Source organism: Antechinus flavipes, chromosome 3, assembly GCF_016432865.1.
Source record: "Antechinus flavipes isolate AdamAnt ecotype Samford, QLD, Australia chromosome 3, AdamAnt_v2, whole genome shotgun sequence".
NCBI classification, from domain to species: Eukaryota; Metazoa; Chordata; class Mammalia; order Dasyuromorphia; family Dasyuridae; genus Antechinus; species Antechinus flavipes.
Window position 1 is genome coordinate 120,309,041 of NC_067400.1, and position 20,573 is coordinate 120,329,613.

The following is a 20,573-nucleotide window of genomic DNA, read 5'->3' on the forward strand; positions in this document are numbered from 1 at the left end:
TACTAATTGTTTTCCCATAAAGATCATTTATGTTTGCTTTGGCTGCAATCAGATTCAAGTCAGTCATTTCATGAATAATATTTGATGAAGATTTTTTTTGCGGGGGGGAGAATATGGTTGTATTAGCAGGTTTTAACTTTTAACAGTCAGAAATGTTATCTTCATCATCCTATATAGAACAGTGTAAAAATAAGCCATCCTTTAAAAGTTTGTTTGATGACTTGATGCAATGGACTGTCTATTGTATTTAGTATGCCAAGACCTGAGTTCTAATCTCCACTGTCCCATTTAGCATGTGTGTCATTTTGGATAAATTATTTCATTTCTCTGGGCCTCAGTTTTCTTTTCTGTAAAATTAGGGCCTAGACTAGATAATGTCTGTAGTCTTTTCTAGCTGCAAATCTAGCTTTTTATGAATCTGCAAATTATCTGTTCTTGACAATAAGCAAGTATGATGTAATTTATTGTGCCCCTATATCACAAGGATAATGCTCTACAGATTCATTAAATATTTATAAATAGGATCTTAGAGTTTGAGATTTTTAAATCTAGTCCAACTCTTACCTGAAATGAGAAAAAATTCCCTCTCCAATAACCTTGACCATTCGAAGCTCTGATTTATTAGTTCTATTTAATTGGAGAAATGTTTTGCCCATTCACTTTTTAGAAAGGATTAACTTTAGGAAGTGTTCCTTATATTAAGCTAGAGTCCATCTCTTTATAACTTAGAACCCTTCATTTACATATCAACCTTTAAACTAATAGAACAACAGTTCTTCTCCCACTAAAGTTTTGGTTTTTTCAAACTCAGTATCTCCAATTTTCATACAGTGATTCTAATTATGGAGCCTGAAAAATCCTGCAGCTTTTCCTTGTGGCCAAAGTAGTAGTGCAGTTTTTTTTTAAAATAATTGTGTTGCTTACATTCAAAAGTTTGTTAACTATGTTGTAGTTGGTAAAGCATGTTATTAGTATTAATCAATGGATTGTCAATGTTAATACTGTGTTTTTTCATGCTTACTATAGAACTACACGTTCATTATAAATTTAGTTTATAACATATAATATTGCTTCTAATTATTAAACTTATTACCAAAGTAATGATTTTATTTATTAATAATTATTAATTTAATTGACTAATATTAAACTAATGATTAAACTCTGCCATTAGGTCAGAAATCAAGCTTCTGTTAGCATATCAAGGTTAACAGTTAAAACTTCATCTAATGAGTGAGTATTTTGACTAAATAGAAAGTAAGTTCTTTGACCACAGGGGCTAGTTTGTAGTTTGACCACTAGACCACAATCCCTTGTCCATAGCAAACAGTTGATGATATGTGTTTGCTGGAATAGACTGTAGGATTTTAGAAGTAAAATAAGGGAACTTAAGAGGCCATCAAAACCAAACCTCTCATTTTACATATGAGCACACTGAAGTCCAAATTTAACTTCTTGCTTCTTTAAACATGATGGTCCTCTACTACCCTGGGAGTTGTATTAGGCCTAGAAAGAAAGTCAAACTTCTTCCCTCATCAAGGTCTGACTCCATTTGGTAACAGTAAATTCTTTACTCTTCTCTCATTTAACAAAAGTAGGCCAAGTTAAATGTCATGTGCAAAGAAAGAGGCAGTTTTGTTTCCATGAGAACCTAAGCAACCATACTTGTACAAGAGAATAATTTGTATATGTGTGATCTACTTCAGAAGTTTTATCTGGATTTTTTTCCTTAGAATTCTCACCTGCTTTGGATACCTTGCCCTTTTGTGCTGCACTCACTCCATCACAGGTGTGCTGTTGGGACTGATGGGGGGTTTTCAGTTTGATAAAATATTTCTATCTGGCTTACTTGTTTTTCCATTTCATAGAAATCTTTATGCAGTAGACAAAGTAAAATTGCATAAATGTTTTGAGTATGTTCTCATAAAACATCTTAAAGAGAAGCAAGAGCACTTAGGTAGCCACATCTTAAATGTCAAATATTTTCCTTTTTTTTTTTTTTTTCCTCCTTTAACCAGAATCTTTTACTAGGCTATTTGATTAAAAGTACCAGACCCTTTGAATTGAAGTGTGACATTATGTTGCCTATTAGGGATAAAAATTGTTAACCCGTTAATGTGGTCTAAGTAAATGTTCTCTTTTTTAATATCTATGTAGTCGTCCTCGCCATCCTCATCCCAGCCTCATTCTAGCCACTGCAGAACGAAGGCCTCACCATTGTGTCACCATGCATCCCTGCCCTGGGTCAAACGTAACCATGTAGGTCCAGCAAAGGCTACCAGCCCATCTCTCCGTCTTCGTCGCTGGCGGCCCTTCTTACGCCTGCCGTCTGTGGGGCTTCATTCTGTTGTAAGTGTAGTCAATCTTCCAAATCTTCTTCCCGTGATCAGGACAGTCCATTGCCACTTACGCTCCTTCAGTCTTCAAGATGCTTTTCTCTTGGTTTTCTTAACCATTAGCTTTCCCTTCCCCACACGAGATTGCAAGCATACATCTGTTTATGCTTTGCTGTCTAGCTTGACTTTTGTGCCGTCATCTTGGTGAGCATCCATCTTTCCACTCCATGGCCTGCCAATATCTTTTGAAAAGTATTGATCGACATTCATGATATTCAAGTTTCTGTAAGCTCTCAAAAGTCAATCTATATTCTTCCGCACCTCATCTTTCTGGTTTCTTTTAGTTGACACTGATCAACAAATGCTTTGCAGCTTCTAAGTTCTTTGCCATCAGTAACTTTGTTTTTATTTTTTCATGTTATTGAACATGACTTTAGTCTTCTGCCATGCTCATCCTGGGGGTCACTTTACTTATTCTGTCCTCAGTCTGAATCCTTCATGGTGTAGGGTGTTTTCGTCTAAGATGTGATTCCCTGAGGTGCCTCAGGTACTTGATTTTATCTTTATCTGATCTTCCCTTCCTATTTAGTTTCTAAAGATCTTATCCAGGGTGGAGGTGAAGATTTTCTTCTTATTAAATGTTCCCACATTTCAAATCTCTTTGTTAAGCTACTAATAGCAAAAAAACTGTAAAAACAAAAAACAAAACCATAACTGTTTATTCCTGCATTCTTAGGGAAAGTGACATACTCTGGCATAGCTATTAAAATAATAGAGGAGAACTGAACAGTCACAATGACTACCCCTCACCATTGCCTTTCTGCATGGCTGACCCCTCCTTCAAAACTTGTATTTCAAGTTTTGGTTTATGTTACTATGTAAGAACGTTACAAGTAAACATAAATGATGATTCTAAGAAGTTAAATGGAGAATGTAGGTGTTGATATATTTAGCCTAGACTTAAAAAATAAATGAAAAGTTAGTGTCAAACTTCTTTCCCCTGAGACTATAGAGTGGAGTCTAGATATTTTCTGGCATGTGTCACCAGAGGAGCCATGCAGTAGAATTTGCTATAAACATGGGGGTGCCCATCTTTGTTTAATGATCTATTGTTGGTATAGCTGCCAAGGACTGAAACAGAGTCCTGTTTTTGAAGCCAGGAACTAGGCTGTAGATTTCATGCTAAATGAAAGTCAAATTCAGTATCTGGTGTGCTTGAACAATCCTTAAACCAAAATGAAATTTTAGAATTTGGGACCATTGCTTTATATCATATTGGATTTAATTTCATTCTACTTTCACTGAGATCTTATTTTCTCATAAAATTTATTTAAAGTTTTCATAAACATCTTTCATTGCATATTTGCTTTATTTTCCTTTTGCTTAAAAGTTAACATTCATTTAAGTCATTCTGTTTTTAAATGTAGGAATTCATTGTATATTCTCAGGGAAGTTGTGTAAAAATATGATTAAAAGAAATTGACAAAATTACTTTTTGGCCTTTGAGCTAAATTACGACTTTTTTGAAACTGAAGGCATTCTAGAAGTAACAGTATACATTTTGCTTATTTGCTTTTACTTTTATTGATATGGTGAAATGTTTGATTCTTCAAATGAGATATTTGTAAAGAGCCTAACATAGTACTTGGCACATAATAGGCATTTAACAAGTGCTTATAGTTGTAGATTTTTTCCTCTTCAAAAGTATTTCGGAATATTGTTGTAATTGAGGTTGGCCAACTAGGAAGGATTTGATAGGCACTTAGGCTTTTTCACATCTCCATTGTTTAAATTTAATTATCATTTTGAATATATTAAAAGGTGTTTTGTCTTTTCTGGTTTTGGTTTTGGTTTTGAAATTTAAAGCCAGTACTTAATGGAATATTAAAGCCATAGCTAAGTTTGAGAGAGATTTTTTTTTTTTTGCATATGAAGTGTTTCCTCCTCCTACTCCTCAATTTCTTGGTTTTAATGCCTTTAAATGACAACACAAAAAATATTTTGGAAAATGCATAGCTTCAAAAATGAGAAGAATAAACTTGGGGTTGGGAGAATAATTTTGTCAAACAAATCAAGAAAAGTTTTAAATTTTGGTAGATTTTTTTCCCCCATTAGCAGCTCATAGCCAACTCTGCATGTTTGTTGGCGAAAAGCATTATGTTACAGATTCAGTGTCAACACAGTAATATACTTTGATGAAAAAGTTGCTCACTTGACCATTCTTATTCTATTATTAAAGAAGTGTGAATCCTAAGATTTGGTTTAATCATTTTAGGAGTTCAAATGCTGTTTCCAAATAGTCAAGAAAATCTAGACCCTGGAGTAAGGAAACCTAAATATCATTAATAGACTGGGTTACTGGGAGAGAAATTCCTCTTTTGTATCTCGATTTTGTCATTCATAAAGTAAAGGTGGGAGGAAGGAGATTCTTAGGATGATGATGGATTTAGAGTTGGAAAGAAATTTAGTGGTCATATGGTCTGTTAACTAAGATTAATTTAATAAGTCATAAGCTTTTTTTTTTTTTTTTTTTTTTTTTTTTGGCCAATCTAAGCAGTCCACTAGCTATTGTTTTTTGATGTGACTGTTTTTTACTTTAGAGTTAGCCCTAGCTTTTGAGATATGGAATTTCTTAAATGAGGTATTTGTAAAATGCTAAATAGTGTAGTGCCTGGCATAAAGTAGTCACTCAATAAATGCTTTTTTACTTTCCTCTTTCTTTAATAATCTTAAATAACTTGATGATATGCTTTATCATCATGAAATATTTAAATGGCATTCTCTTTTATTAACATCCTTATATCATTATGGAGACAGTGAGAAAAATAAAATACCCTAAAATATTTATGAGTTCTGTAAAAGATACTGCATGATATTTTTTGCATGTTGCAAAGATGTAATACTATCTATACTTTTAGACTTCTATCCCCAAATGACTATTTAGTATAAAATTTTAAAATTATCAATGAAATTTAGCATATGGCTAACTATATTTTTTAGATCAAAGATATCAGAATTTACCACAAAATGCCTTAAATTGTATAAAATATATTTTTATTTGTCCATGTTTTGAATGTTTTTTCTTTTTAACTTTTGTCTTCAGTATACCTTTAATAGCAAAAATAATGCCTGTTATTCTATTGCAAATCATACAGTTTTGTCTAGTAATACTTAATTGGTCCTAAGTTGATAGTTACAATAGAAAATATGAACATATAACACTAATTGATTTTAAATATAATTGTATTTTAATTTCTTAGGGAAGCTGAAAATTAGTCATTTAGATTTAAGTAGGGTGGAGGAATCATTGATTATAATTTTATTCTTGGATTTGTCATTCTGATTTAGCATAAAAATTTATCTAATAGGTCAAATGAACATGTTACTGGTTTACTGGGATTGAATTTGTTCTTGCCCTCCCCTAAAAAGTCACAATAGCAGCAACAGTAATAACATAAATTATTAAGTACTTTAAGGTTTACAAAGTGCTTTCTTCATAATAACCTTTTGAGTTAAACTGCGCAGATTTCTTCATTTTGTAAAAAATTTAGGTTCTTATATACCTATTTGTTCTTATACTTCTTGGATCTAGGATGACCTGCCTGGAGAATTTCTTTTCTCCTTGTGATCCTGCTAGTTTTTTTTTAAGGTATTCAAGAAGCAAGACTTAAAGAGTGATTAAGTGAAAATATAATTTTGTTTTATAGATTACCTGAAGTTTTCCCAAATGATTTCACAGTATTACTTTTGCTTTATCTTTATTTCATAAAAATTTCTAATTGAAAAAGAATATCTAAATTCCTAGCACTGATTAATTTTCTAGAGAAAACCAAAGACTTTTGTTCGAGGGACCTTAATAAAAGACTAAATGGTAAAAGGGATATACTTTGGAGCAATATGCCTTTATTGTAGTTTACCTCTTGCAGAATTGTATGGACACAGTGAAATTAAGTAGAAAGACGCTCTTTCCATGTCTAGTTCTGGCACCAACAGAATGCTCTGTTTTGTGTCATTAAATATGTATTTTTTCATATTGATGTTTGGTTTGATTGAATAATGTGACTACTCATGCACATAATATGTATTTTTCCTCTTATTTCAGGCACCAAGTATAGATGAAAAAGTAGATCTGCATTTTATTGCATTAGTTCATGTAGATGGGCATCTCTATGAATTAGGTAAGAACTACTTTAATTTATCTTGGCAAGGGAAAGGGGAAAGGGAGTTAAAAATATCTACATTCCTGAGAAAGTGTTGCTATTAAAGTTGATATTTATTCATTGTTTATTTCAGTTCATTAATCGACCTATAACGTTATCACAGTGTCTGCTAAGTTTTCCTTTTAAGTTTTTTTTTTAATTAATCAGGAAAAAATAGAATTGTTTTAAGTCTAAGAAACTTAAATTCAAGGATGTCAGCACCGCCTTTGTACTATAGTAGATCAGGAAACAAAACACCATTACCGGAAATTGCTGTGAATCATTCTAAAACTTGGATTTAATTATTTAGTAAGTTAATATCTCTATATGGACATACTGGTTTAATCTTGACTGGTGATAATCCCAAGACTTTATCACAAGATAATTGAATGAATGAAAAAACAAATTTTAGAATATAATTTTACATTAAAGTTGACAGGATTTCATGTATGACAGTATCCACAGTTAGTTATCAGGCTTTTATGTGTGATGTTATCATATGGTATGACCTATTATCAGGATCTGATTTTTTTGATTAAATTTTTAGGAGCATGAATTGGTGTTCGATAAGGTATAAAATCAAAAGAGCCATCCTTAATTTCAGTCATATTCTTTCCTTTATCTTAATTCACATTCTCATACAATTAGTTCTGTTGCAGTAAGGCTACTCTGTTTGAGTACTTAACACTTAACATTTAAGGCTGTTCTTAAATGCAGCCCTTTACAGAGTCTGAGTCCATATAGGCATTTGACCTTGATCCATTTTTTAAAAAAAGGCTCTTAAAGCAGTAGTCATTTCATTTTTATCTTTGTAGTCCCATTGCTTAACATAGTAACTAATGTTTGTTGAGTTGACTTGCTTCACCTCAATAGGATGAATACTTATTGGGGATGTTTTACTTTCTTATTCTATAGTATGCATTGAAATACTATTATTTTCTGTATCATCCAGAACTTGAAAAGATGGGGCTAATGACTCAAATATGATAATGGAAATGTTTGCATCATGCTTAAAAAGAGGTCTTAAGGGAAAGAAGCATATCTTTCTTAATGCAAAGTATGTAGCTATATGGAAGTTCATGAACCTCAGGTTAAAAGCAAAGAGTATATTTGAGTGAGCAAAAAGGAGAAACGAGTGTGTTTTTTTTTTTGTTTTTGTTTTTTAGGGCTCTATTATAGAAAGCCTATTCAGAAAGAAGATACAGATGATACAAAGAGGAAAGCACTTACTTGCAGAGCATTGAGATTTTTAAATACACATTATACAGCTGGCAAGCTTGGTCTCATTGTTTTGCTACAAATTCCATTCTTTTTTAAAAAACTAGCATGTCATAATTTCTTGATTTGACTTACTGATGATTTCATCCCCTAGAAACATTTTTTAAAAAGCAATATAGAAAACTACTTTAAATCAGCTTAATTCTGAGTAGTAAGAAAGAACTGATTGGTGAAGTAGAAATTATGGAAATCTTGGGAGAAGGGGCTGTGTCATTTTAGAATTCACATTAGCCACTGTTTATGTGCTGGGCATAGTCAAAACCATACTCTAAACTAGCATAATTCCAAAGACCAGGGGGGGATAAAGATTCTAACAGTATAATAATTTGGGGGGAAAAAAGTATATTGTTGGAGAAGAAAAAGAGAAACTTGCTTCTAGGGAGACCTCTCTAATTAGCAAAGATCTTTCTTGAATATCAAAGGAGCGTCATAAAATAAAAGATAAATATAAAAGTGTGTTACTGCACTAATGGGATCAGGAAAGCTAAATCTCAGAATGAAATTGGGCTCATGGAAAATTCTAAGAATGATAGCTATTCCAACTTGTTTGTAAGCTTGAGTCCATGTTTTAATTATTGTTTTCCCTTCTCAGTGCCTCATAGTCATAATAGGCAGACAATAGATGTTTGTTGAAATTGAATAAAGGATTCTTTACAGCATTTCAGTTAAGCCAAAAAGGCAATAAGGAATACACTTGTTGCTTAGAGTAGATGTATAGCATGACTAGCAATGACAAAGCTTTAAATGACTGATTACTAGAATTATGGAAAACTGGATTTCTGTCTTCTGTTTTGTTTTATTCATGAAGTGGTGAACTGATCTTCAGTTGAAAAAATAAAATAATCATGGTAGATATCAAGAGAGAGCCGGTAGCTCTTTGATTTTTGGTCTCTAGCTCCTCATAGCATCTTAGGATGTAGAAAGAATTTGTAAGTATGATTGTAGAACCACTATCAGCAATTCTTGAAGAATAAGAAAGATTCCTGAGGATAAAAAATAGACAGGAATCCTGATTATTGAAAAAGAGAAAAGAATATAAAGGAGAGGTTACTGGTAAACTTCTATAGCCAAGTGTATCACAGATAAATTGGCTGTTCCCTCTAAGCTCATCTCCACCATCAAAATATAGACAAAGCTATTCTTTCCTCCTGAAGATGGTCTGAGAATCATGATTTTCCCTTAGTTATTTTTACTTTGACTTCCTACTGTTTGTCCTGTTGCAGCCATGCTCCATTCAAAACACACAGTAGATTCAGTCCTTCCTGAGACAAGAATTCTTCCCAAAAAGTACTTTTGGCTAGTGTGTAAAGATATCTAACAAGTTAAATCGACAAGGATTTATTAAATGCCTACTATATGCCAAGCTCTGTGTGAAGCAGTGAAGATAGAAAAGAGACTAAAAAGTCCCCAATCCCAAGGAGTTGACAGTCTAATGAGGGAGATATCTCTGTACAAACAAAATATAGACAAGGTAAATTGGAGATAATCAGAAAGATAACTCTAGTGGTAAGCAGTTTTAAGAGGGGCTTCTTATAGAAGGTCAGATTTTGGCTGAGACATGAAGGAAGCTTGAGAGCAATGATTGTGAGCCCTTAGAATTTATTGAATCGAGAGGGTGATATGGTCAGACCTGAGCTTTAAGAAGATCACTTTGATTAGAAGGCATATTTGTGGAGAAAAACTTGAATCAAGGAGACTAAACACCAAGCTATTGAAGTAATCTAAATCTGAAGAGATAAGGGCCTGCATCAGAGTGGTGACTGTTGTAAGAGAGAAGGGGACAGAGAGAAAATGTAGATAATCATAAAGATAGAATCAACAGAAGATGGGAGCAGATTGGATATGTGGGTGAGGAGAGAGTGAGGAATCAAGGATAACACCTTGAGTTACTGGAAAGTTAGGAAGAGTGGAAGGCTTGAGGGGAAAGATAATTGAGAGTTCAGTTTTGGTTAGATTAAGATTGAAATATCTGTGGGACATTCAGTTCCAGGTATCTAGTAGGAAATTAAGGTTGTGAAATGGAGCTTCATCTTAAGAAGTCTATAGCTTTCCATAGTTGGACTTGGCCCTCCCTTGCAACATCAGTTCTAGTATACACTTTATATTTAGAATTATAACAGCATAGCATCAATATAAATATTAGCACTTAAACAGTGCTTGGATAGTTAAACTTGTGTCCTGGTTAATCCCAAACAAATCTAAGTCAGTTAGAATTCTTTCATTCTTGGTTACATTTCTCTGAAGCTCCTCTAGCTGAGTGAGTTATATTCAAATGGGGGAAGTGGGCCCATAAAAGGAAGCTGAAAAAGAGGAGGAAGAGAAAAGAAAGAGAATACTCTTTTCAGGGCATGGTAGAGAAAGTCCAGATTCATGAATGCAACTGGAGGAGCAAAGAATCCATGATTGGCTTGGGTTGGGAAGTTCTGGGAGCAGCCAGCTGATTTCTGGAAGAGATTGCAGGGAAAAAAAAAAGAATGTTTGCAGGGTGAGAAGTCCAGGGGTAGAAGGAACTTTCCTGAGTGTAGAGACTTTTTTTAGTAAAGAAGGTCAGAAATGTTGCCTTGGAGGAGGCTTAAAATAAAGGGAAAGTGAAGAGTAGAACTTTGAAAATCTGTAGTATTTCAGATCCCAACTGGTTGGAGGTAGCATCATCCAGATGTAAATAGAGTCCAGGTCTTTATTACCTCTTTTCTGTATTAATGTATGTACCTTGAGTCCTTGTTTTGGGAAGGGTTGGTAGTCCTGGGAAAGGCTTGTCTTCCTTTTCTTCTTTTTCCCTAGCTGATGTTCCTGGATCTCTAGCTGTGATCAAAAAGCAGAAGGTACTACCCTACCTATCCTCTTCATTTAAAGTGTTGGAGGGGAAAAAAGAGGCTCATTTAAGATTAATTTGCATTTCTGGATAGCTCTAGACTTCTACCATTCAGTATCCTTTATTTCAGGAAAGATAATTAAAGGTTATTTTCTCATAAAGTAATTGACCATATTTTGGAATGAAAGAATTTCTTGTAATAAATTCCCTCAATTGACTTTTCATTTTAAGGTATTTAGTCTCTAAGAGTAGAAGGAAACTTTTTGTGGAATTTGTGGAATTTCTGATACCAGTTACTAGATGGGTGCAGGGAACCTTGAAATCACAATCCATGGTCTTTTTCCTTACTCTTAGTCATCTCTCTGCTCCTCTAAAACAGCTAAGGACAAGATCCTGCAGCAGAGATATCTGGATATCACCAGCTCCTTCCAGAATCTAGAGATTGCTCTTCTAAGCATATGTGGTTCAGAGTTCTGTCACCTCCTTTTATTTTCTATGAGATATCTTCATGAATTTTTCTGTATTCTGGTAGTTTTAACACTTAATATTTAATAATATTTTTACACTTTAAGTTTTCTATTTCTTATTAATTTTAGGCATCTTTTAAAGAAATACAAATATTAAATTTTCTTATTCATTTAATGGTTTATGACTAGAAATAGTTTAGGAATCAAGTAATTGGGTTATCGGTGGTTATTGACACCAGAAAGTAAGCAGAATTTGCTGTGCATTATGCTGATTTAAAGAATCCAGTTGTAAGCATTTCCATCTAAACTTTATTCATACTACTTGTTCATTTTGTGAGGGATGACAGAGTCGCCTCTAAAGTTTCTGGGATGACAGTCTTTACCCTTTTTAATAAGGTAGTATATGTCCAATTTTAACATGATGTTAAAATTATTAAAATAAAGGTGATAAATCATGTCCACTTTATTTGATTTATTCTGCTGATAGTGTTTCTCACAAAGGCTCTAAAATATCAGAATCAAAATATTATGGAATAAGATAGTTTGCCATGTCCTTTAGACAGTGTGAACTGAGGTTATCAAACAATTCAATTTACAATTCTTAATAAATAAATGACAGTGAATTAAAGTCAGCAGAAAGAAATTTTGAGTCTTTGGGGGGAGAGATCAACATTATTTGTATTTCCTATTTTTTTTTATTTAAAAATTTAAAAATAAGAGTAAAAGATCATACCATACAGGCTGCTAACATAATAAAGCTTCTTTTATGTTCAAAAAATCCCTTGACATAAAAGGATATTTTACAAAGTTTAAGTCATATTGCAGTATATGACATTAGACAAGACTACCCCCAAAAAACTGAGTAGGAAATGCAAACAATAAAGCATTTCCTGTTTAATAGTTATGAAAATTGATCCCTCTTATGGATTTTACAAATGTTAACAATTCACCCTTAATAATTGAGTTATTAGATTAGTTAAAAATTTATTGAATGCCATGGAAAGTAATTTGAACAGTTTTGACATAAAAACATAAAATCAAATATGATTTTCAAATATGAAAAATATATACTGGTAAAATGAAATATCATGTTGAACCAAAATTGAGGAGCAGCAGTGAACTATCAGAAGTTTTAAGCATGTTTACATATTGCATTTCAAGATCTTATTTTATATGTCAGTTTATATAAAAGTTTTTAAAAATCACATGGAATTTGGGGATATTTTTATTTTTACATAAAAAAGTTGAATTTGTCATTGCTGAATGAAGAATTTTGCATTCAGTAAAGCTAATGAGAGTATAAATCTGGCCAAGACAATTTGAGTCACCATTTAGTGTTCTGATTTAAATTTTGCCTTAACATTATAACTGATATAATACAAAGTGAAATCTTAGCTATTTTACTCTGTGGATATTGATTATGCAATACAAAGCAGAGAAAGAGCAGGTTCTCTGAGTTTAAAAACTAGTAGTAGATATGACAGAAACATGAATAACTAAAAAATCATATTGAATTATATGTGTAGGAGAAAGGCAGAGTGCTTTGATAGATCTGAGGAGGAAAAATTTATTCAGGGAATAGCTTTTAAAACAAACACCCTTTTCCCTTTCTTTCTCCAACAAATCTATGTCTCTTGTAGTTAATATTAGGTTCTGTAGAAACCTTTCCTATTACTGAATTTACTATTGTAAGACTCTTAGAATTTTCATGCTGTATATGTGTGTGTGTGTGTCTACATACATGCATGCTAGGCTGGTGATTTTACTGCTTTAAGGAAACGCTAATTGATACAGGTCAGCTATAGGAGATTTAGAAGGGCTTTCCTGAGGCGGTCAGTATAGAGGCAAGACTCGAACCTGAGCAGGTCTTTTCTGACACCAAAGCACCATAGCCTCCTCTTGACTACACATATGCCCGCCTCTGTGTCTCGTATGCCTGTAAGAAGCAGTGCTTAGAGCAGAGATAGCTGGATGCAGAGGCCAAAGACTTGGGTTATGTCTCTGATAAACATCCTGACTGTTAAGTGATGGGCAAGTCACTAATCCCCTCAATGCCCTGGACCCTTCTCTAACACGAAACTGCCAAGAGGTTGCCATTTCTTTACTACTGTGTAGACAATCACAGGTCAAAAAAAACAAACAAACAAAAAAAAAAAACCTCAAGAATGATGTTTATTTAGCTATTTGTATGTAACTTGAGCCCTTAAAGCTACTAGTGCTTTTTTATGTCTAGCTGTAGTTTTCTCCTTTATCCTCTTAGCTCTGTTGTGCTGTATTTCACTGGACCAGGTGATTGAAAATTAATTCTATTGTATACTTTTGGTTAAGAGCTACTAAGTTTGGGGTTTACTTTCTCTGCTTGATATATTAGAGGCAACACTCTAATGCTTTCCAGGACATAGTAAATATTTTTCTTTGGATTGATTTAAAAATTAAGGCCATTAAGTTCTCATTTGTCTTATTTTGGGAGTTTTGGTTGATACATTCTAACTGGAAGGGTTCAAGCATGGGCTTGATAGTGGTTTGCTTTCCTATTTGAACACCAGCCTAAATTCAGATCGGTTTAATACCAAAAGGATGGCTACCAGCTTATGAAGTGGTACGGCTGCATCAGGGGAGACAGTGAGCATCTCCCATGAAGAAACTTTTGGGCTCTTTTGAGGAATTCAAAGTAATATCTTTGCTTACTGTAGACACTTTGACATTTTGTGTAAAAACAATGTACATAAAGATAATATTAACGACTATATAACAATTTTTATTAGACAAACATATTCTGTTACAATGTGTATTTTTTCCAAAAAAGTTAAATTATTTTTCTAACAAGTTATATTTTTATTAATTGTCAGTTCTTAAATCAGGAAGAAAAGAACTAATAATTGTAAATGATAAAATGTAAATGATTTTGTTTCAAATGGCGCTTAGTTTTATTTTAACTATGCAGGATAAAATTAATGCTATACATTGTTTACAATTACCTAATTGTCTGTAATTGAAGAAAATAGGAATTGAATGTCAATCACTGAGCTCAGCTGAGTATTAAATAATTTTATTTTCTTAGATGGACGCAAGCCATTTCCAATTAACCATGGGAAAACTAGTGATGATACTTTATTAGAGGTAAGAAGACTTTTAAAATCAACTTTAAATAAAATTAACTTGAGAAAGATATTTGTTTTTGTAGCTTTCTTGTTATTCTGTCATGCTTTCAGGATCTTGCGATTTTTTGAAGACCAAAATGAAATTGTCACTTGGCAGCGAAAGTATATTTGAAGTAAAAGAGTATTTACCGGATCCCAAATGGGGTGAAAATATTACATTTGATTTGGAGACTTGCATAACTAAGAAGTCCTATTGTGTTTTTAAACATTTTTATGTTTGACAGATGATAAACTATCAAGCAATAACTGCTAAACACAATGACGCATAGTAGGTATGAGTATGATACAACATTATCAGGAAAGAATTATACCCAAGAGTGATATAAATAATCTCATCAGAAATATTTAACTCAGAGGCAGTGATAAGTTAGTCATCATGTATCAAGAGCAGCAAATAGCAACAGATGGATAGCTCATGTATATCCACTGGTAACTATGTAACATGAGGAAGTTTTAAGCACACTGCCTGGACATGCTTGGAGGATTCGTGAGTGAAAGCAGACAAGAAGCTCACAGGATAAGGATTGAACAGGTTGCTGATTGTACTATTTAGGGAAGTACCTACATGATGAGAACACATACTACTTTAATGTGGTTTTTTAAAGGACCCCCAGCTATTCTGATGTTGCAGAGTAATTTTTCAATTTATTTTTTAACTTAAAAATATCAGAATGAACATTTATTGAGTGTCCATGCTAGATTTGGAGTGAGACGTAAAGGTGGATCTTTTGGTTGGTATTTTCTAAATATCTACTTAATGTATTCTTTTATAACATATTAAGGTAGACAAATAATGACAAGTTTTAAAGTGAAATAATTTCTTTTAGAATTTTTAGATAATAGCATGTATAGTTTTATTTCTGGTCTTGGTAATTTATGGTAGCACTTTTTTAGTTGCCACTTGGGTCCTGGGAAAATTAGGAAGTTTGTCCTTTTTTGAATTTCTGCCTTTTTCCCCTAAGCCCTTCTACTACCTGCCTCTTCGTGTCTAACTTTTGGACACACTATGCCCTCATGAACCTCAGTCTTTTGTTGTTCATTGTCTTCATCTCTACCCATTTCTATCCTCCTTTCCTCCTTTTTAAAAGGAGAATTTATTGATCCACATGAGTTTCTGATTGATAGAATTTTTTGTAGGAAATATTATAGAACAAAAAACACCTTGCTTGATCCAGCATAGCCTTCCTTCCACAATATGTTCTATCCCACCTTTACCATCTATACACACACACATGCCTACTAATAACTTAGCCAATGTACATGGGATTACCCTTGCAGTGTCACCAAGCCTCTCAACTTAAGCTCTTTGGGAATCAGAAAAACAGAGCATAAGAAGATTGAAATCTGGGAGATATGAAGAGTCTCTGTTCTGTTTTCAACTGTTACTATAATACTTTAAAAGATTTAATAGTACTAAAAAAAAAATAGTATAATTGCTTTAAAATAAGTAGTCTAAGATAGCAGTTCTTAAATTTTTCTGTTCATAGACCACTTTGAGCCAAAGATGATGTGGATCACCTAAACCAATTAAATCAAGTATAGGAAAACCCCAATTCACCAGACTTAAGAGGAAAAAAACATTGCTTTTCAGGAGGTGCCACTGAGTTTTTGCATCCAAACTTCTAATTTCATTTATGTTAGGAGTTCTCACCATGAATGCTCGTTCTACCAATATCAGATTAGCATCTTTATAACCTATTTTTTAGATAGTTGTTGGGAGCTTTTTGATATGAGGACTTGTCTATAATTACATACCTAACATATACTTGAAACAGGTTTTGAATCCAGGTCCTCTTGGCTGTAGGATTGATATTATATTTACAGTATTACACTGCCTCTCAACAAATGAAGAATATTATATGTAAATGTTTGTAGTCAGAACATAAACATTTGACATAGTACGTTAAAGCTCTGCTCACAAAGTACAGTTTAAAGAAATTACATTTTAAAAACCCATTTTATTCATTTGATAAGTTTAACCAACAGATATTTAACAACTTGCCCTCCCAAAAAATGTATTCATAATATACTTTTAAATTTTATCTGCATTAGTAACATTTTCTCTCACTTTCTTAATGTCTTGATAATCAATAAAAGCAAGTAAAGTAGCCATGATTTTTAACCAACTCTTCTCAGTTTCTAAAGTATAAATATGCTCATACTGAAAACAGAGCTAGTTTTTATAGGCTCCAGCATATCCTAGTTTAAAGGTGTTTTTTGTAGCTAAGGACCCGAAAAATAGCATCAAAGGAATGAGTTACAGAAAGCTCTTAAGAGAATAAGTGGAGAGTATGGAGTGATAAAGTTGGGTGGCAAGAGGAATTGAGTTTTTCAGGAATTTGTTGAAGTCAAAGGTTTTACTAGCATTATTACCATTCACTCTTAAAGATTATTAACCTAATTTGTTCTCCAGTCTTATCATCTAGTCAGCCCCTCATTTCTTGTACCAGTATATAAGCTAAGTATAGTAGTCTCTGAATTTTGAATTTGTTATAATATGCTACTAGGGTAAATCAATATTGCTAATTAAACCTCAAAAGTGCTGTTAGCTTTCTCTTGCTCCTTGCTGCTATTCCTCTCTGTATTCATGAGCAGCTTCTGTTTTGACATTGCTTTTAACTCCTGTAGTAATTCTGTCAGGCTGTAGAAATACAGAAATAAGTCGATTTTAGTCTGATTTTCAAGATACCAACAGTCTACTGTATATGACTTGTATAAATTAAAATAACAAAGTGTTTACTTAGCAGCTGCCTTTGTTGGTGAAAGTGTTTTTGTTTATAAACTGAGATATTGTATCTTTATGTCTTTCATTTATAGGATGCCATAGAAGTTTGCAAGAAGTTCATGGAACGTGACCCAGAAGAATTAAGATTTAATGCAATTGCTCTTTCTGCAGCATAGTTTATGCATAGTGAAAACACCAGTACTGTATTATTTGTAACAAAAATAAAATTCCTCCTGCCATACGCCAGTACTCACAAATTTTGATATTTTCATGATTATATTGATGATACTGACCAATAATAGTTTATGTGGATTAAACTTTGAATTAATCTGTATTTTGTGTCCTTTTTTCTCTCATGTATGGAAAATCAGCTGTTCTACATAAATCAAAATAACATAAATGGCACTCACAGTTGCACTTTTTGTGCCTCAGTATGATGAATGTCAAGATAGTTTATACAAATACAATATTTGAATTAATTTAAAGGCATATGATTTCATTGCTGTGGATATCTCCTCCATTGCCACAGATTCCAACCTCTCTGTATGCCTTATGAAAGAATAACTATCGTCCTTTCAGTGCTATCATCCTGTGCAATGGGTTTAGTCATCATCTCTGTGCATAAGTGACTCAGATCTAGTTTGTCTCCTGAGCTCCAATTCCATTTTACCGACTTCACATGAGACACTTTCCATAGGAATCTCAGATTCATGTCCAAAATTTTCTCTTCTATGTCCTCAAGCGCTACCTGCTCTTAACATCCATTTCTATTAAGATAATCACCACTCTTCCAGTCACTGCACTCCATGGCTCTAGAAGCATTCTCAGCCCCTCACTTTTCTTTGATTCCTTTCACATCCAGTCATTTGCCAAATTTTGTCTATTTTAGTACCAACCATATCTCATATCTTTCTCCTTACATGGTTACCACCCTAATTTAGGTTCTCATCCCTCTCACCTGAACTGTTATAGTAGCCTCCTAATCTTCTCACCTCAAAGCTCTTTTCTACAATCTATCCTATATCCAGATGCCAAAGTAATCTTAAAGCCAGATCTGACCTTATCATTTTCTTTCCCAGAAAGCTTCAGTGAGTACATGTCTCATTTCTAGGATGAGGTACAGCCTTCTCTTGTATAAAAGGCCTATTTAATCAGGCTTCAGCCAGTCCTTCCAGACTTAATACACATTATTCTTTTTCTTCACACTGTGGTTCAGATAAATAGACCCAGATGTGCTGGTTCTTGTACACATTATGTTGCCCATTTCTTTGCTTTTGCAGGGCAGTTTCCATTTTTTGTGTACTGTCCCTCTTTGGTTATTACTCTTGGACCTGCTAGCTCCCTTTAAAACTTTCACCATGTGCTACTTATTGCATGAACCATTTCCTGACTCCTCCTCCTGTAGGTTACTAATGTTTTCCCTCTCCACTTTAATGCCATGTACAGGATGATTCCACCATATAAGCTCTTTCAGGGCAGGGACTTTTTTTTTTTTTTTTATTGTATCTTGAGCACTTGGGCTCATTGCTTGATACTCAGTAAATGCTTAATGGTTATTCATTAACTGCTTTAAAGTTACAAAGTACTTAGCTCACAGCCAGAGATAGGTATTGTAAATGTTGCTATCACCCCTGTTTTTCAGTTGAATAAATGAACTCTGAGAATTTAAATGCCTTGCTTATGTAGTGAGACTTAGTTGGTCTTCTGTTTATAATTCCTATGCTCTTCTCACTATAGCAAATGACCTTATCAAGATAATATGTGATAAAAGCATAAGAGGTATGAGAAGAAAAATTTTATGTGCTTCCTAATTGGATAAAAAATCATTATTGACAGTGGGGTTCAGGAAAGGTCCTCAGGGATATCCCTTTTGGGATGTTTTGCTTTTTTTTTTTTTTCATTTAATTTTTTTATTTCCCTCAGTTACATATAAAATAGTTTTAAAAAAACTTCTGAATTCTAGATTCTTTCCCTTCCTTCTCATCCCCTCTCCCCCACCATTGAGAAGGTACATGTGAAGTTAAGCAAAACATATTCCATAAAAGTAATGTTGCCTCAAAAAAAAATCCCTACAACCCCCCCCCAAAAAAAAAAAAAAACAAAAAAAACTCAAGAAAATAAAAGTAAGTTTCAATCTCTATTCAGATAAAATTAGTTCTTTCTCTGGATAATCATTTTAAGTCCTTCAAAGTAGTCTTGGATCATTGTATTGATGAGAATACCAAAATCATTCACAGCTAACCCTCCCACAACATTGCTATTGCTCTGTACACAGTACATCTCATTTTGCTTGATTACATGGAAGACTTTCCAAGTTTTTCTGAGCATCCTGCTCATTTCCCATAGAACAATAATATTAACTCATTATCCCAAACAACAATTTATTCAGCCATTCCTCAATTGATGGGCATCTCCTCAATTTCCATTTCTTTGCCACCACAAAAAAGTTGCTATATATGTTTTATGTAGATACATCCTTTGACTTTTTTTTTTTAATCTCTTGGGATTCATGCCTGGTAATGGTACTGTTAAGTCAATGGATATGCATGATTTTATAGTCCTTTGGGTATAGTTCAAATGACTTTTAGTCACTTATCAATTGGGGAATGGTTCTTATTTTTATAAATTTGACTCGGTTCCCTATACATTTGAGAATTGAAAACTCCATCAGAGAACTCGCTTCAAAATTCTTTTCACAATTACTATTGCTATTTACTCTCTTGTTTATTCTATTCTCTCCTTTCACCCTGACCTTCCTCGAAAGTTACTGACTACCCTTTTCCTCAGTATACCCTCTTTTCCACTAGCCTCCTTCCTTATATTCCCTGCCTTCCTACTTTCCTTCAGGGTAAGAGATTTCTAATATTGGGATGTGTTTTAAAGGCTAGATAGGAAGGAATTCCGTAGGTACAGAGGGCATTCCCGCCAGAGAGAGCAGCTTCACCAGGTAATGAAGGCAAGAAACTAAGGAATATTTTTTAAAGGGGGGCAGTGAATAGCCTCCAGCTAGGGATAAGTGGAAAGTGAATGGAAAGAAATTGGTTGAGATAGGAATAGAAGCTAGGATGGTGCCAAATGGGCCTTTGCTCAAGGAAGAACAGACAATACCATGAGAGATAGGGATTGAGTATTTTTCCTTTAGCTCCAAGGCCTATTGCTTTTTCTTCACCTATTCTGCCTTTCCCTACAGATCTGGAGCTCCAGTAAAAGGTCAGAGTGTGGTTTTTTTTTTTTTTTTTTGAGTGGGGACATTCGAAGGAGTTCCCATGTTTGCTTTTCGAATAACCTCATCAATGGAATCATCCATTGTCCATGAAATATCCTGAAGGAGTGATAAGTGTGGATCTGGCCTTATTGAAACTGTTGGAAGATACTGAGGGTTTGGGAGTGGTAGTCTCTGAAACAGAAATCCTTTTAGGACTAGTAAAAATTTCTCCTTCTGATTCTGAGCCTGAGGAAAATTCAAAGGGATCTGGTTCATGTTCAGCACAAGCTCTAGCAATCACAGCATCAATTGAATCATCAATAGTTTTATCAGTTACAACAGCCTTTTTAGATTGATTCTCACTGTTCAGTTTCCCAGAATCAGGTGGTGTTT

The 20,573-nt window shown here is 33.6% G+C and overlaps 1 protein-coding gene across 7 annotated transcripts in view; it reads left to right on the forward strand.

Moving 5' to 3' along the window:
• UCHL3 (ubiquitin C-terminal hydrolase L3) overlaps positions 1-17,309 on the forward strand; it is a 57,649-nt gene extending 40,340 nt beyond the window's left edge. For 2 of the 7 annotated variants that reach the window (XM_051983929.1, XM_051983930.1), the window contains 4 exons: positions 2,155-2,346; positions 6,436-6,511; positions 14,151-14,209; positions 17,068-17,309. In XM_051983929.1, coding sequence (XP_051839889.1) covers positions 2,155-2,346; positions 6,436-6,511; positions 14,151-14,209; positions 17,068-17,151 — 411 coding nt within the window. In that variant the 3' untranslated portion in view covers positions 17,152-17,309. Of the gene's footprint in view, positions 1-1,730; positions 1,747-2,154; positions 2,347-6,435; positions 6,512-14,150; positions 14,210-17,067 lie in introns of those variants that run through there. The other 5 variants (XM_051983931.1, XM_051983932.1, XR_007951723.1 and 2 more) reach the window with 4 other exon arrangements.
• The last annotated feature ends 3,264 nt before the right edge of the window (positions 17,310-20,573 follow it).